The sequence below is a fragment of the Epinephelus fuscoguttatus genome, linkage group LG21, assembly GCF_011397635.1.
Source record: "Epinephelus fuscoguttatus linkage group LG21, E.fuscoguttatus.final_Chr_v1".
Taxonomy (NCBI): Eukaryota; Metazoa; Chordata; class Actinopteri; order Perciformes; family Serranidae; genus Epinephelus; species Epinephelus fuscoguttatus.
The window spans coordinates 20,883,621-20,901,635 of record NC_064772.1 but is presented as its reverse complement, the minus strand read 5'-3'; the positions used below and the strand labels follow the sequence as shown (position 1 = coordinate 20,901,635).

The following is an 18,015-nucleotide window of genomic DNA, read 5'->3' as shown; positions in this document are numbered from 1 at the left end:
GTGTTATTGTGATGTTTGCAGTTTGTCCCCTACATAGTCGCTTTCTACCAAAGGCTTCACAGCTGATGGGAACAAAAATCAGGCAGAACCGCGGTCACTCTCCGTCCCAGCCTCTCTCGCCGCTCCTCCCTCACTCTCTCCTTGCGCAGCACACAGGGAAGCTGCCTCCAGGACAGCAAACATTGCCGCAGCACCCGTCTGAAGTGCAAACAGATGGAGGGACAGACGGGAACAGAGCAAATGAGCAATAAGAAAGTGAATTATTGGGACCAACACCTAGGGCTAATGAGTTTTCACATGATGTCACAGGGGGCTTATTGACAGTGGCAGCTGGGCAGCCGGTGGGAATTCACCTGCAGGCTGTGGTCATTTAGCTGACCTAACCTGAGAAGCTGAAGTTTATAAGCACACATATTTTGTGTCAATGACAGGGACAACATTAAGTCAGACCAGTGCTGTGACAATCATTATTTTTTCCACAGTAGGAAACAGAAGGCCACCTAATAATGCTGCTATTAAGCAAAACCATGACCAAAATCTGTTTGCTTATTTACATTGTAAAATTTGTAGGAGGAAGCAATTTTGCAAAACTATTTAAATGCAAATTGGTAAAGTTCTCAAAGAGTCACCAAACCGACTCTTGTTTTGGCCATGCTGGCAGTGTGGCTCTAGGGATGACAATGTTGGTCTATCTGTGCATCACTTGTGTTCAGACTAAATTTTCTCAACAACTATGGGGTGGACGGTCATCACATTTTGTTTACATACCCATAGTGCCCTTGTACTTTTCCTTTAGTGCCATCAGCAGGTCAAAGTTTCTACTTGTCCAGTAAATTATCTCAACTTCAACAAGGTGGATTGGCAAAATTGACATTTACAGTTCCAAGAGGATAATTTCTTATAACTTTAATGGTCCTCTGACTGTTCCTCTCCTGCCACTGTGGTTTTAAAGGAATGCTTCACCCCAAATTACTCATTTTTACATAAATGGCTTACCTGGTGTTATGGAGAATTGCTGAAGAAAACTTTCTCACATGCTTCCATGGTAAACCAAGAATAAAAAAACTGAGAAGATTCTTGATGAATTTAAGTCATTAGGGTCCACCTTAAACAACAGCAAAACTATATCAAAACATCCATTTACATACTCGCACAACTCGTGCAGTATAATCCAAGTCTTGTTTATCCAGTCGTATGCTCCGTACCTCCCAAACAGTCAACCATTTCTCGTGGCGAAGTGAACTGAAAGTGAAACTTTCATCCTGATCAGATGCCCATATCACTTCAGCTGACTGCTTTCAACTTGAAGGAGCAGCAGCTCTACTCCGAGCTCGCTCCGGATGTCCGAGCTCCTTACCCTATCTTTAAGGGGGAGCCCAGCCACCCCACAGAGGAAACTCATTTTGGCTGCTTGTATCGGCGATCTCATTCTTTCAGTCACTACCCAGAGCTCATAACCATGGGTGAGAGTTGGGATGTAGATGGACCAGTACATGGAAAGCTTTGCCTTCTGACTAAGCTCTCTTTTCACCATGATGGTCCGGCACAGTGCCCGCATCACTGCAGCTGCCGCACCAAACCACCAGTCCATCTCATGCTCCATTCTACCATCGCTTGTGAACAAGACCCTGAGATACTTGGGCTTCCTTGCTGGGGGCTGTGGCTCACTCCCAACCTGGAGGGGCAATCCACTGTTTTCCAGCTCTCATGTTCAGCAAAGTATAATGACTGTTTTTGTCAATAGAATCTGACTTTGAAGAGAGCATTGGTAATAATCACTTTCAGTTCACTTCGCCATCAGACAGAGCTGTCTGTTTGGAAAGTGCTGAGCGTACGACTGGGTAAACAAGACTCGGATTATACTGCACGAGCTGTGCTGAAGTCTGTAAACGGATGTTTGATATAGTTTTGCTGTTGTTAAACATGGACCCCTATGACTTCAATTCATCAAAAATTTAATCAGTTTTTGGATTCTTGGTCAGCAGAGGCATGTAAGAAAAAGTTTTCACCACAAATTCAACGTAACGTGGGGTGAGTAATTAATAAACAAATGGGGTGAAGTATTGCTTTCATATAAAATGTCTCCACGACTTTAAGCTAGAAAAAGAGTATTACTGCAGAAAATACTGTTTATTTTTAACGACCCAGGGCTAGAGACCAGTCAGGCTACGAACACTCGACAGGAGCAGCAAAACACCATAACTGAGTCCATTAATCACAATACAGCTGACAGCAGATTTAAGGCACTTCACTGGAGCTAAAGAGATGATGGTTTATAATCTAATGTACAGACAGCTGCAGTGGACAACTCCCCGTAAAAGACAATGGACCACAAAAGCTCTTACATTTCACATTGGTAAATATTCAAGAACTGCTTCTGCTCAAAAATTTATTTTCGAGTGGGTAACCTTTATGATAAAGTCTCATCTTTCTTCACAGCATGGGCCTTTAAATGTCTAGAAAGTCTGATACACATTCAAGGTATTGTGGTTTTCCTGGCACACTGTAACCAAACTGCTCTGATACCACCTTTCAACTTGTAATTAAACAAGCTGTTAAATTTAATTTTACACCCTGTTAGTTGGTTGTGCTACAGAGGAAACAACCCGCAGCATCCACACAATGAACATATGGGGAAAGTCATGGGAAGCCGACCTGTTATTGTGCTCCTGAGCCAGCTCCCGACGGTCCCACTCCACCAGCCTCTCCTGGGTCACGTGGTCCAGCAGTGCCAGCAGAAACCTCCTCAGAGTACGAGTGCGATAGAAACGCTCAGCTCTCTCCTCTTGGATCATCCGCCAGTCCTTTAGCTGAAATGGAGGACACATGCACAGAGATGGGGACATTTAATGCTGCTTACTGGCACTCAACCCATCTTTTAGCAGTAAAACCAACAATGAAACAAGTTACTCTGCATGTTAAAATAGTGGGGATGGCACTAGCTTAAACAAGAAGTAGAAAATGGTCAAAACTTTCTTTTCTTTAAGGACTGAAAACATGATTGAGTGCAGGTAGAAGAGGAGATTAGGAAAAGGTGGTGCTCTAGGTCACTGGCAGAAGATGGGGAGACTGCAAAACTGATTGAGTAACTGTGTTTGTGTGTGTGTGTGTGTAAGGGAGTATATACACACTCTTTTCCAGCAGCTTAAGCCCCTCCGAAGCAAGAAGTGCTGGTGCAGTTGGTCAGCAGAAGCTTCTTTCTCAGACAGGGACTCTCTTGCTGATTCCTGCCAGCCTAGTGTGCACCGCCTCAGGAGGGAGAGATTGTGATGATTCTCGGCCAGCTGGCGGGGATCGAAAAGAAAAGCGCTGAGGCATCCAAACTCAATCATACGTGCAGGGTTGAAACAATGGAGCACTATGAAATGATGAAGCGCCTGCATCTCACATTTAACAAAGAGGGTTTATATCTAGCTGTGAAACATGTATGCACAAGAGTTTTCGTGTGATGCTATGAGAGGAGGATTTTGAAGATGAAGAGAATGTACAAAGTTGTCACATGCTTTTGTTTGGAGATTTTCCCTCTCCCTTGCTGAGCATGTGTGTGTCCAGGCTTTTTGTGTGCATGTCCAGGAGTGTAAGTGTGTTACTGGGTGGTGGGTTTATGTGTGTTTTGTGGCTTTTTAGCTGCAGAGGGAGTATTTTTACCACAAGGCCCAGTCTATTAAATGTGTTAAAGTGGGTTGCCTGTGGATACGCAGCGTGTCGTTTGCGATGCTTCATCGTAATAATAATAACCAACTCTATATAGCACTTCTAAAAATCAAAGTGCTATCCAAATGGGGAAAATGCAATACCAATGGACAGATATTAATAAAATGGAATGACAAATCATCCCAGCAACAGGGATAATAAATATAGAATAAATAAATGAATACAAAAATCAGCCAAGAAAGAAGGAGAAATAGATGAAGAGCCAACTCATTACGGCAGTTTAAAGAAGTTATTTATACTAATAGTTAAAAAAGCTGTGTTTGCTGTGTCTTAACAGTTCTACCTCTTCAGTTAATGCCACTGACAAGACAACAATGAAGCCTGTATAATCTTATTTAAATAGCTAAAATCTAAGGCAGATTAGTCTTTGTAGTCTTCGTCAGATGGATGAAAAATAACTAAAGAAGCTTTTTTAGTATGAGACCATTGGGAAGCTTTATGTCCACCAGCAGCCCATGAGCCATAAAAACATCCACCCACTTGTAAAGATCTGAATGATGAAAAGCCTTTCATAGACACACATAGCCTTTAAGCGACTGCCTTTAAGTCAGAAAGCAGATGTGCCGCACAGTGTTGATGTTTTTAAAAGCAAACTCAAGACCTACCTTTTTAGCCTGACTTTTATTTGAGCTGTCCTTTATTTTATTGTATTATCATTTATTATATATATTATTATTATTTCATTTTTTAAATTTTGTATTCATGATTATTGTGTATTTGGGATGACATGCAGCAAAGGGCCACAGGCTGGATTCGAACCCGGGCCGCTGCGGCAACAGCCTTGTACATGGGGTGCCTGCTCTACCACTAAGCCACCGACGCCCCAAGCTGACATATTCTTCTACTTAGTTACTTATTTATTTATCTTCTTTATTCTGAGTTTTTATCCTGCCTCTTGTGTTTCCCCACTTATGAGAGGGAGGTAGAGGAGGAGAAATGCAGAGCAGCGGAAAATAAGAGGGAGGAGAGACGGCAGGAGAGAGAGATGAGATTCATATTTTATGATCGTTCCCAAAAACATGAGTCAGAATACAGGAAGCAGTGAGTGACATACAGCAGGACTGTACTCTCATGACACACTGTAGAGTATTAAAATAATGTCACTTCTTTCTGTGTGTGTGTGTGTGTGTGTGTGTGTGTGTGTGTGTGTGTGTGTGTGTGAGTGCACTTTGTGTTGCAGTAAGTTTGTATGAAAAGTGCTATATAAATACAGTTTGATTGATGCACATGCAGTACTGTATGCAAGAGAGTCTATAAACAGGCTTTTTATTATTCAAATCCATGGCATGCACCTGGATTTCGATTTACCCTCGTAGGTCAAAATGCCCTTTTAGTTATTATAACTCTGTTATGTGATAATGAAAAGCCTGGAGTGCTCCTTGCACGGCTTCCTGTTTAAATAGGTTTTAAAAATCAAGAGTGCCTCCTGGGTTCTTAAAGGGGTAAGAGTTAAGGGGATTTAGTGGCATCCAGCAGATTGCAACCAGCTAAAACTTCTCTTATGTGCAGAGTGTGGACTCACGTTTAAAACTCCTTCAGGATTCATTGTTCAGGAGGTTTTAACCAAGAGCCACATTATCCGCAGAGAACTTTTCCTCTCCAAAACAATCAGATCAGGTGATTAAAACAGGTGAAAACACTGGATAAAGCAGTGTCACATTACAAATCAGTGTTTCTCTGATGCAGTTTAGCATGTCATAGAGAGGCTGCTAGCCCAGATTATTCGCAGAGGTCTCTTCCTTCCCAAAACTAATAGACCAGGTGATTAAACCTGGTAAAAACACTGAGTAAAACCATTTCATGTGAAAAAAATCTGTATTTTTCAGACACTGGTCGTCGGGGTTGCTAACTATGCCGACCAATGTGGAGACGTGGAAATGCAGTGACACGAAAATGCCAATGGCCCTATCTAGAGCCAGTGTTTGGTTTGTCTGTTCTAGACAACTGTACAAACATGATGGTGCAACATGGCGATCTCTGTAGAGGAGGACCAGCTCCCTATATAGATATAAGCAGTTTATCTGAGGTGATGATACACTACAGAAAACATACTTATTATATAATATTTAATTTCTGCAATATGTCCCCCTAAATCCTACACACTAGACCTTTAAAATGTTGAGCTGGAGCACTGAGGGCAGGCTGACTTTGGCTGAAAGTACTTTGTATGTTGCGGTGATTCACCTGTATGTTAGCTTGTCTGAGCTGAATGAGGCGTTTCCATGGCGCCAGGCCTCGCCGTAGCAGCAAGTTTCTGTGGTAGTGTTGACGAGCCAGCTTCAGGAGCTCCTGCTGCCTCTTCAGTTGCCTCTGTTTCTCCTCTTCCCTCTGAACACACACACACACACACACACACACACACACACACACACACAGAAAGAAGTGACATTATTTTAATACTCTGCAGTATGTCATGAGAGTACAGTCCTGTTGTTTGTCACTCACTGCTTCCTGTATTATGACTCATGTTTTTGGGAATGGCCATAAAATATGAATCTCACCTCTTTTTCCTGCCTTTTCTCCTCCCTCTTCTTTTCCGCTGCTCTGCGTTTCTCCTCCTCTTCCTCCCTCTGCCTCTGTTCCTCGGCAGCTTTCATCTCAGCCTTAAAAGTTCAGTTAAATGTGTGTTTGTTTGACATTGTTTCAGACAATTACATTGTGCGTCTCATCCTACAAAGAACTAATCAACCGCTTACCAGTTTTTCCTCTTCCTTCTTTCTCTTGAGCTCCTCGATCCCCTTCCTTCTCTCCGCACGTTCTCGTGCACGGGCCTCCATGGCTTTAAAGACAGGAAGAGGGAAGAGTTGAGCACAGGGTATTCCTCTGTGGTACACCGGAGTCTCAGGAGTGAATATATGGATGTTTTTAAATGCCTTCACATTCTGCACACGTAACTAGAAGGAAAACGAGTTCTGCTGTTGCAGGACTTCTGACCTCCAGGATTATACATATGGAAATGCTATGTCTGCATGTGTGTGATTCAAGGTCATGCAATTTTCTTGACAAAAGAGCTGGAATATTCTCATTTTGGAAGAAGATATGTAGCTGCTATGTATGTTCATATGTGTGACTTTGTGTGTGCTGTCTTAGCGAAGGACCTTGCAGACTGACCTGTAATGATTGGATGTGGGGATGTCTGGCGTGTGACAGCTTTCCTTTGAGGTGCACAGAGACTGTCAGGTTCTTCGGTAACTCTCGGCACCCTGCAACAGTAACAATCACAGCCAGAGGCACGGAAGCAAAGGCCCGTCATTACACTGTCTGTGCATTCACATCACCCTGATCCTTACTGGGGAAATTTTATTCAGACAAACTTGACAGACATGCGTCACTGTCCATAAATCTGTAAATGAATTTTAGTGTGAGGTAAAGTGCAGAACTTTTTGCTTATACTCAAAACCGAAATGTTCAAGGTTGCACAGACTTCTTGGAACGTGTATTTTATTTGCTATCACATAAATATATAATCACAAGAACCATGAATGTTCCAAACTTTTGCACGACCTGCTAAGCTCTCTAAGCTTTAAAATCCCTCTATAGTTTATCTGTTTCTTTCTCTCTGCTCCTATGTGACTTGTATTTAATAAGGAAAGCTATTAACAGATAATGACTTTTGCCCCGATTCACCTCAGTGTGGCTCCTGAAAACAATAAGTGTCTGTACTTTTCTAGACATTTGAGATATAAGTTTAAAAGGGTGTTATTTCTGCAAATATCCTTTCAACCCTGGTTTAATTACTGAGGTGTCCAATGACCTGGTAACATTAGTCTGCACTGTACAAAAAGTCGCAGTGGGCTAAACTAAGTGTTTGTTCATCTAAAGAGAGTTTTAGAGCTAACAGCACATTTGGGGCATGGAGGTATGGAGACAGTCTTACTTATAATGTAATTGTCCAGGGGGTTGCAGTAGGCCAGGCTAAGAATCTATACACACACACACACACACACACACACACACACACACACTGTATTGTACTTGTTTACAGGCCTGAACAGTCCGAATTAAGGATAAAATCCATATGCCTGCACTATTTTCTAACCTTGTACTATCTAATTGCTTAAAGGGACAGTTCATTCCAAAACTAAAGATGCATATTTTTCCTCTTACCTGTAGTGCTATTTATCAATTACACTATTCTGATGTGAGTAAAAGAGTGTTGGAGATATCAGCTGTAGAGATGTCTGCCTTTTCTTGAGTATGATAGAACTAGATGGCATCTACTCACCCATATGCCGGGAGGCTCAGGTGAAGTTTTAGAGTCCTCACAACACTTGCGGAGATCCAGGGGGAGAGGGGGTAGCAACAAAACTCCACCTAATGGAGGCTTACGAGCTACAATGAGGTGAAAAACAGAGTTCGAATTACATTTTTCCAAACAACTTTTTATGTCAGGGCTTCAGGACACTTGGATCACTACGGACGAGCAGCATGGAGATATTTTGTGGTTTCAATTATGTGTTTTTGGACGTTTGAATCTGGGATGCCGTCAGCCTCCATTTGGTGGAGTTGTGTTGCTACCCCTCTCCCCTTGGATCTCTGCAAGTGTTGTGAGGACTCTGAAACTTCACCTGAGCCTCCATCAGCATATGGGTGAGTAGATAATGGCTAAATTTTCATTTTTGGTGCACTATCCCTTTAAGGAATTGATTAAAGGTTGTTAAACTGGGCCTTAGCAACCAAAGAAAGGTCAAAAAATGTAAGGTACCTCTGACTACATCTTAACCGCAACATGGCTTAGTTTATGGTGATAAATAATGAAAATAAAGGCATCCACAGAAGAGTGTTCCCAACCAGGAGAACCTGATGGATGCATTGTAAATTTGACCCGAGGTCAGTTTAAGATTTGCCTCAACTTCTGAAGTTGGATCACTCAACTTTCAGCCCCATTACAATTAATGATTGCTCTGCGGTTTTATGGAACGGAATCTTTCCAATGAGTTATTGCCGAGGCATTTCATGTACACAAGTCAACGGTGTGCTACGTAATTCAACAGGTTTCAAACACCCTCATCCGTCTGCTGAACACTGTAGTGAAGTTTCTGTCCCAGCAAGAGAAAGATGAGATAGCAATAACAGGTAAGCTATCACAAGCGCAAGCAAACAATGATCTCCATGGAAACAGGAGAATTGTACTGCTGTAAAATCTTTTAGTGTAAATGCCTAAACAAGCGAGATTTAGCAAGAGAGATTTTTCACAAACTGGCAACCTATAAGTTGTTCTTATTAGACTGACTAATGAGGTGGTAGTAAAAGGTTTATTAACCATTAACAAAGCCATTAGTTCCAGTTCATAAAACCTTTATGATTAATGGCATATGAACAAGTGCTGAATCCATGAGCCTACCTCTGCTCTCTGGGGTCAGAGTTATTTTTCTTTGGTCTGGAGCCTCTCACCACTGATAACTGGGTGAGCTGTGCAGTTTTCTCCATTTCCAGCTCCAGTCCCATCACGCTCTGCACCTCCTTCAGCTGGGCTATCTGATCTTGCTGCTCTTTCAGCAGCTTCCTCTGCTGAGCAATGATCTGCTGCTGGACAGCATGTCTGTTCTCAAACCTGCCGCCTGGCGAAGCTGCCCTTTTTGAACAGGTAAAGCTGCCGCCCTCACCTCTCTGCTGTGCCCTGTGGAGCTCAGCGGCAGTCGGTGCTGCATGGCGTTGGGTCACCTGCCATGGCTGAGTGGGCTGGGCCACAGCAACCACAGGAGTCTGATGTACTGCAGACGCGTCGGGGGCTACAGTGGTTGACCTCTGGTGATCTTCCTACAGAGAACAGCAGATATGAAGATGGTGTCACATATGAAAAAATCATCTACGTCTACAAAAAAGTTTTAGGGGAATAACAAGGAAAGTATCCAGTGCAATTTAAACTTTACTGAGCACCAGATATCCTGATATATAAGCAGCAGGGGCCTGATATGGCCTCTTTATTGACCCCTCCACCGTGAACTCCAGCAACTCAAACCTCATCTCCTGTTCTGTTTTTTCCATCCCTCGAGCTCTGTTCCACTATCCTACACCTTGTAACATCTGCTCTATGCCTTCCCGTCCCTTATAGTTGCTCTGCTCCTTCTTCCCTCCTCTCAGTCTCCAGAGTTGTGAATATTTCAGCAGGAAAAGTTTTTCTCCCTGGTTGACTACCTCAGAAAGGTTCAGGTCACCCCATGCAAGGAGCAGATTTGGAAAACTATTCTTATTCAACCTAAGTCCCAAACTTATTTGTTGCCTCAGTGATTTTAGCCTTTTGCATCATCTGCCAAGGATAGGGCTGATGTTTTAGTCATGATCTCACTAAAAATGTGATTTGTCAAGTTGTTTTCAGTGGGAAGACATTTGAATTAATCCCTTTGCATTGTTGCTGATGAGATGGAGATATGTGAGTGCACCTCTCACCTTTCTCTTGGTCTCAGGTTGGTTAGACGCCTCAGGTGGAGCCATGATTGGCTGATAAGTTTGGGTCTCTCTGGGTTTGAGCTTGCCTGTTGTTGCAGCATTGATTAAGGCAGCCATCTTGCGCCGGGTCTCCTGCTGCTGAGCCAAAAGCTCTCGCTGCTCCTTCTCCATCCGACACCATAGCCGCCACTCATCCAGACATCGCCGTAGCAACCGTCTTCGGTCGCTCTCCACAGCCAGCTGGCGTTGTCTGAAGGAGGGAACAGATGTGGTCCTATTTTTAAACCTCAATTAATGCTTGTCTATCAGTGAGTGTCTTCTAGAAATACTGTCATAATTAATGGTCTAATATGAAATTTATGTTGTAATTCATATTGTGTCACTTGTGGTAAAAGGTAGGATTTGTACAATGATGGGTTCAGGACCCTTTAACATGACCTCTTTCAACTCTTGCCTGTTTTCAGCTCGCAGATCCATCTCTGTTCTGGCCACCTCTCGCTGCTGATGTTCTGCCCACACCACTGCCCGCCATGCTCGCCATGCTCTCAGCTGGTGCTTCCAATCACAGAGAGCCATGGCCTTACCTAAACGTAGCCTTCGGTCCAACACCACTGAATACCATCCAGAGAAATGCTTCTGCAGACACTAAAACATGGACATAAATACATGTCAACACTCAGGCCCACAAGGTAGAGAATTTACATTTACATATTTGCTCTATCAACCTACAAACACACCCACACACACAGCACGGGTACTGACCTTGAGGTTACCGATGTGAACCATGGTTTGAATTTTCTGTTCTTTATGAAGTCGCTCTGTGTCCTGCGGCTGCTGTTTTGTGGGAAGTGGAGGAGCTGACTGGAGGCTTCTGGCTGCCTTTTGCCCCTCCACTCTCTCCCTTTCCCTGTGGAATACACATACTTTACATATACATGATCTACCAGGGCCCTGTAAAGAATGGCAAGCATCCCAAAAAGTTGCAGTGAATACATATATATTGTATATTGCATATATTGCAAGAACACATACTGAGGAAATAACTCACAAGTTTTTCCATAAGCAGGCCCGTCCACAAAAAGGGCAGGGCCCCTGAAAAAGTCCAGTTTTTTTATGCGTTTTTTCTTTGTTTGTTTTGTTTTGCAATGGTTGCATTCAAAAAAGAAAGACGAAAAAAAAAAAATCAGGAGAGGGGGTTTTCATTATGAAACAGGCTGCAATTTACCAAAACAACAATAAATACAGTGTTTATTGTTTTAATAAGTATGGTGAATATTTTGGTTTAAGATAAAATATTAAGGATAAACATGATTATTGTTGGCCGCCATAAATGCCCCCTAGTGGGTGGGCCCCAGAAGTATTTCCCCTTTATAGCACTGTATGCACGGCCCTGCACACCATATTTCCTGGTATCGACCCAATCATTTTTTTCTTAAAGCACTGCTGGACCTCACAGAGCCGTAAGCATGGCTGTAGATGAATATTCTTCGTGGTATAATGAACATTAAGCACAGTGTTAGTTCAGGCAGGACACGATGTCGAGCTCAGCTCACATCCCAGCTACATCAGCTGATCTCAAACAGCCAATCAACTGATGGAGCAGCTGATTGATGAAGGGAGTCAGCTGATAGATCACATGATTCCTTTCTATGCAACCAATTGGCGAATCTCATTCAGGGCGCCCTATTTAAACTGCTCTGGCCTGCCTACTGTTGCTGCTTCCTCTGCAAGCCGCTTTGCAACCCACCTCCACCCCAGCTCCTCCTTTTCATGTCCTGTCTGACTTATCAATGTCATTTCTGTTTGTCACTGATGCTGCTCTGTTCTGCTCCCTGCCTTAGGCTTTTCATGTAGGTGCGTGGAAGGGCAGGGAGGTATGCTCTCTCAGCGTCAGGCTTTTCTTATTTGCACGTGGAAGGGCAGAGAGTTGTGCTCTCTCAGCCTTAGGGTTCCACATAGGTGCTTGGAAGAGGCTTTCTGCATATGCCTGAGGAAAGACAGAGAGGCCCCAGAACAGAGCCATACCGCCAAATATATTATCTGCAAATGGAAATTAAGTTTTCATTGACTAAAGTGTTCCTAACTGAACAAAGTTTGCATTGCATTGAGATTATTTTTCATTTTGAGTTACTTTGTAAGTCATTGCCAAACACTTATACATTACCAATACTTACTATACTACGACGACTACTACTACTAATATTAATAATGATAATAATTATCATTATCATCATCATCATCATCATCATCATCATAAACTTCATTCATGAAGCACTTTTCAATATGAAGTTACAAAGTGCTTTACTAGGATATGTAACATTGTAGGATTTAGGCAAATATAAGTTATACAGAGAGTAAACAAAAAAAGACAAGGAAAGAAAAGTAAAGAAATGAAAAGAAAATCCCATTAATCCATTACACCCACGTCTTACTTCTCTTCTCCCATTATTACACCAAGACCATTCATAGTTTTGGACAAAAAAGTGTGTCGTTAATACTCCTCTTAATCTAACATTATGAGGAATATCAAATGGTCTCATTTTTGTTTCCGCATGGTGACAACCACTGGTTGCATTTAACAAAGGATGGTCATGATTGGAGTTACCTTATGATGGAAAACCTTGGCTGGTACACATTTTTTGTGAGAGATTACACAGCAGTGTTGACTGAGAGATTATGTACCCTCCACAGGGACAGTTACTTGTTAGGGTCAGGGAACTGGCCCACTTCCCAACAGGTTACCATTAATCCATTCAATCCACCAAAGGAAGGTGAAAGAGGTAAGATCACATACGGTGCAATCAGTCAGGAGACTGAGGGTTATTTTTGATAGCGACAATAAGCATTTCAGCACAGACCAGTAGATGGTGTGGATACTATACCTCTGTCGAACCAGCTGTTCCAGGCCTCTCCTCTCCTTCATCTGCCGGCGCAGTCTCACCATCTCCTGCTGCACCATCTCCTCCTGCCTACGTGCCTGCTGCTTCTTCCTCATCTCCTCCTCTCGCTCCCTTCTCTTTGCCTCCTCTCTGGCACCCCGCCGAACCTCCCTCTCTCTCTGTTGCCTCTGCCTCTCAGTCTCCCGCTGGGCTCTGTTCTCGCGCACCTACAGTGGCAATTAGTGGAGCAAGTGTGAACACAACTTGGGTACCCATTGTTCTGGCTGATTCTACTCACAGCGGTCACATCTCATATCTTGAGGAAATCACTGTAGTCACATACCTGCAGGTGTCGTGCTTCCATGGTGACAATTGGATCTCTGAACTTCTTCCTTGTTTGTCCAACATCCAGCGCCAGCTCCTCCATCACTCCAGAGTCTAACACCTCTCGCTCCATCAGGTCTTGAAGAAAGCTGTTAACAGTGCTGTGCTCTTCCTCCTCGGCCAGGCAGTTGTATAGATCTTTGCACAAGTGAGTGTGGGGAAAAAAGTGTTTCACAACTGGGGAGTTGTTTTAAAGGAACTGCACTGGTGATTTTATATGTTTTATTCCATTAATATTTGTGCTGAAAATTACTGCTGACCATTTTGAAAAGCATACAATAAATCTTAGATTGCTTTGCTGGCAGTTACTGGTTTCAGTTCATTTCACTATGACATCAAAGTCCTTGTGCTGTGACGAAACACTTGCTTGAGATAGTCCCCCAGGAGGATATACAGCTTTAATTTGAAGGAGTACATTGAATATGAGGAACAAAACATTTACTAGGAACAAGCCTTCTCAAGTATGGGGTGAATCGTGGATACCAACAGCACCCATTTTTATTCAGATATATTGACATGAGAGTTCAAGGGAACCCTTTGAAAATGGCCATGCCAGCTGTTCACTCAGGCAGTCTCTCAGGCACAGTCTCTTAAAGAGTAATATTGGCCTCAAATTATTTTTGCCCAGGTGGGGCCAGCAAGTAAAGCAGCAGATCTATTACAGAAACCATTTAGATAACCATGAATATCATTGTTTAACTCTATAGCAGTGCAGTTATGAATTATTTTGGAAGTACATGGAAACTCAAGCATCCAAGATGTGGAAATAACTTGTTGAAAATCATTGTATTTGCAAGTTATGTTGTAGGAAATAAAACCCAAATACCAAAAGATAGGACATTGTGAAGAGAAATGAAAATCTGGTTAACTCTTGGTTTATAAAAAAAATTGCAGTTTTGCATTCAACTCTAGCATCTTGTATTTTAGACTGTGAATGCACCACTAAGAAGAAAACTATAGCCTACTATCAGTATGTGTCATCATAACTATGATACCTCAATGAGCGCGTTTACATGCACACTAATAAACTGATCATTGTCTGATTTCTGGAGTTACCTGATTATTCAAGTGGTCATGTAAAGAGCATAATCCGATAGGCTTTATCAGATAAAAGCCATTATCTGATTATGAGAAATCAGATAAACACATTTATCTTTTTCCCCAACAGTCAGATTATTCGGTGCATGTATACCCTTTAATCTGGTTTCTTTCGGGTTTTGCTGTTTTATAGTCCCACTCCACTACATTTTAGAGGGAAATATTGTATTTTCTACTCCACTACGTTAATCTGACAGCTTTTGTTTCCTTTCAGATAAAGATTTTACATAAAATAATATATTTTTATACTCTCAGTGTTTAAATTGTCACTTTTATTTTATCTCACTTATATGTTATGCACTTTGTGTGACAAGTTTATATACAATACACTTGTATATTGCACTTTACAGTACTTTTACTCCGAATCTACCCAAAGTATGTAAAATTGGTTCCACATTGATAAACTACACATTAGAATGCTCTCACATGTATCTGTCAATAATAAAAAAACAGGACTGTAAGAATATAAGCTGTCAGCATGATGAGTGCTTTATTTTGCAAATATATGACTTGCGTACTTTTTGAGGTTTTTCAAGGATATGAGTACCTACTGTAACAGGAAGTTTGAGTTTTATGCTATGTACTTGAGGAGAAATCCAACTGAAGGACTGAATCATGTAAACCAGGTTTTTCTGATTATCAGTTTATTGAAGAGCATGTAAACGCATCAAATCGGATTATTACCATTACCTGATTATTCCCAGATATCTGATTATTGTGCGCATGTAACCGTGCTCACTAATTTAGGGGGATTTAGGGGCATCTAGCAGTGAGAATTGCAGATTGCAACCAGCTGAAACTTCTCCAGAATTATCTTCTTCTCCAAAACACATGGACTCAATGATTTAAACTAGTAAAAACACCTCATAAAGCAGTTTCATGTTAAAAAAATCAGTGTTTTTGCAAAGCTCTCATCACTACGGAAGCCCATGCAAAAACATGAATGGCCCTTTCTAGAGCCAGTGTTTGGTTTGTCTGTTCTAGGTGACTGTGCGGTGCAACATAGCGTTCTGTGGAAATGAGGATCCACTTGCTATGTAGATATAAATGGCTCATTCTAAGGTAGCGAAAACACAGCAACTCTTATTTTCAGATACACTGAAGAAGATGTACTTATTATAGTATATTCTATATCTGCCAATATTCCCCCTAATGTCCTACACACTGGACCTTTTACTTTGCCAAAATTACATTTTATAAATTCTTACTGGGATCTATAGCTAATCTCAAGCATGTTTAATATCCCTGTAAGTACATCTTCACACTGCAGTGAAATCAAATCAGTGAGTACCTGGAAAACCAGGAAGATTTTTACTCAGAGGAAGCTTCTCTTTTGCAGGAATGCCCTGATCACATTCCCACAGTTACACACATATACACCTGAAAACTGCCCAGTACAACCACAGTCTGATCTGCTGGCCACTGAGCAGCTCCACTGCAGCGGTTTGGGTTAAGGGCCTTGCTCAAGAGCACCACAGTGGTGCTGAAGGTCTGGGGATTGAACCACCAACCTCCTATTCACAAGCTTGCTTCTCTAACTTTTAGGCCACCACTGCCCAAAATGATCAATACAGATGAAATAATTTGTGGTTAATGGTCTAAAAAGTACTGGTATGGTCTGTAACTCTAATTAAATTAATTTGTTTTATTCGTCATTTTGGCTCACCATTCCCATTATGGCCAGGGAATGTGACCTGGTCCTCATATCTGTCATTGATACAAAGAGGCTCAAGTTAGTTGGAGGGGTAACATAGTTTTCGTCCTTGCCCATACCATCAAAGTTGCTGTAGTCAAGGGCGGCAGGCTGAGCACTCCCCAGTGCAGCAGGGCTTCTCCTCTCACCGGAGCACATCAGGTCATCTTCTTCCTCAACCTCCAGCTCCAGCCGCAACTTACTGCTCAGCCAATCACAAAGGAGAGCCTGAGCTGCAAGAAGCAACCACCCAAATATTACTGCTCAGCCTGAGGCTGCTGCACTCATGGCTCAACTCTATTATATAGGTAACACTTCTCCAGAGACACTTCTATCTTTTTATATATGGGCTGACCTACCTTCACTATAAGCGTCATCATGATCTCTTAACTGCTCAGAGCTTTGCAATGGTACAGCCAGGCTGTTGGTTCGTGACTGAGGTTTCTTGTGGGAGAGGACTTCAGATACAGCAAACTCAGAGGCCACCTCCACACGCTGGGGACAAGGAATAAGACTAATGATTGTTTTCATTATCAGTGAATCTGATGATTATTCAGTAGTTTAGTTTATCAGTCCAGTGTGCCATCTTCAAATTGCTTATTTTGACCACCACCAATCCAAAACCCAGTTTACAGTGATACACAAAATGCACATAGGGTCCTCTTACCTTCCTCCACTGATCGATATCACCATTCTTGACATGCATCTGTTATTGAAAGAAAAATAATGTCAAGTGTAAGATACAATTTGCAAGAGAAAACACTAGTCTCAGGGTGAACTTTGCCTGTTTAAAAATGCCCAGCCAAGCTCTCAGACACCTTGAGCTGTGGGCATAGCGTGCAAATTGAGGGCTGAGCCAGTGCCTGATGTCTGCGGATTATTTCACAGGAAAGCTTAGCCACAGCAGATTACTTCAAAAATCATTTCCCAGGCGTCCAAAAGTCGGTGCTTTACTCGCAGCGATTCAGCTATCTGTGTCCCAGGCAGCAGACATATGAGGCTGCAGGCATGTGAATATCTGATAGGGCAATCTGTGACATTTTTTAAAACCTTCCCCTGACATGAGCCATGCATTTATCCATGGTATTTGCACTGATTCATTAATAAATCCAATGCGACCCTCTTTACAATTAGCCTATGTTTTATCTCTTTAGGGGATTTGACAATCCTGGGGAAAGGGTGTAAAAAGTGAAAATAGATTGAAAAATATTATATGTAAGAGGTAGTGTTGAAGTGAGCTTCAATTTATTATCAATAATAGCCAGCCACAGTTTAATCCCTTTTTTCCAATTATATGAACTTTAACACTTTAACATTAATCTAAAAACTACGCTTACCTTGTCTGCAGATGTTTTACTCTTGCCGTGGCTCCTCCACCTAAACAGGTGAGGGTTGTGACCTGGAAATGTCATCATGTGTTAAATTATATTAGTCTTTTACATCATTGCATTGTCCTCTCCGACCAACAGCCACAAAAGACGACCATTGTACTATGTTTAAATCGATAAAGTGTTCAGAAGTTGCCACAAAGAGCTCTCACAAAACACAAGTCATTTACACATTACTGCTATCGATTTGTATCACAAAGGATTCTGGGTAATGTAGTAAATTAACAATTTTTCTAAGCTAAATCTACCGTCAACGAAACATTTTTGGACTACATAGCCCAGTACACATTTTTGTAGTTCTTGGTAACCATAGCAACGCTGCTCACTTGTCTAGGCTCATCAACGGTCGCTGCGACAAATAGCACCGTGCCTCCTTTTTCGATTAAAACACCAATGTATAGTGTTGTCCGTTATACAGACATTTAAATAAAAAGGGTTATTTGATGTCTTTAGTTTTACTTCAAAACTT

The 18,015-nt window shown here is 42.0% G+C and overlaps 1 protein-coding gene across 1 annotated transcript; it reads right to left on the bottom strand.

Annotated features, from left to right (window-relative positions):
- Positions 1-44: 44 nt before the first annotated feature.
- On the bottom strand, positions 45-17,903 carry ccdc191 (coiled-coil domain containing 191). The gene is made up of 17 exons (XM_049565117.1): positions 17,496-17,903; positions 16,826-16,864; positions 16,518-16,653; positions 16,239-16,391; positions 13,327-13,505; positions 12,987-13,210; positions 10,867-11,011; positions 10,559-10,749; positions 10,105-10,354; positions 9,059-9,474; positions 6,826-6,917; positions 6,411-6,493; positions 6,216-6,317; positions 5,899-6,042; positions 3,132-3,284; positions 2,656-2,810; positions 45-198 (listed from the first exon to the last, which is right to left on the bottom strand). The coding sequence occupies exons 1-17, from the start codon at positions 17,571-17,573 to the stop codon at positions 57-59; spliced, it is 2,682 nt and encodes an 893-aa protein (XP_049421074.1). The 5' UTR covers positions 17,574-17,903; the 3' UTR covers positions 45-56.
- Between the last annotated feature and the right edge of the window lie 112 nt (positions 17,904-18,015).

What these genes read in the sequence shown, in the direction of transcription:
- ccdc191 (XM_049565117.1), bottom strand. Translation starts at nt 17,573, where the DNA reads ATGATGACATTTCCAGGTCACAACCCTCACCTGTTTAGGTGGAGGAGC. An exon ending in TCTGACCCCAGAGAGCAGAG is followed by an intron (nt 6,918 to 9,058) that starts GTAGGCTCATGG and finishes TTACTGTTGCAG; the next exon opens with GGTGCCGAGAGTTACCGAAG. An exon ending in AGAAAAGGCAGGAAAAAGAG is followed by an intron (nt 6,043 to 6,215) that starts GTGAGATTCATA and finishes GTGTGTGTTCAG; the next exon opens with AGGGAAGAGGAGAAACAGAG.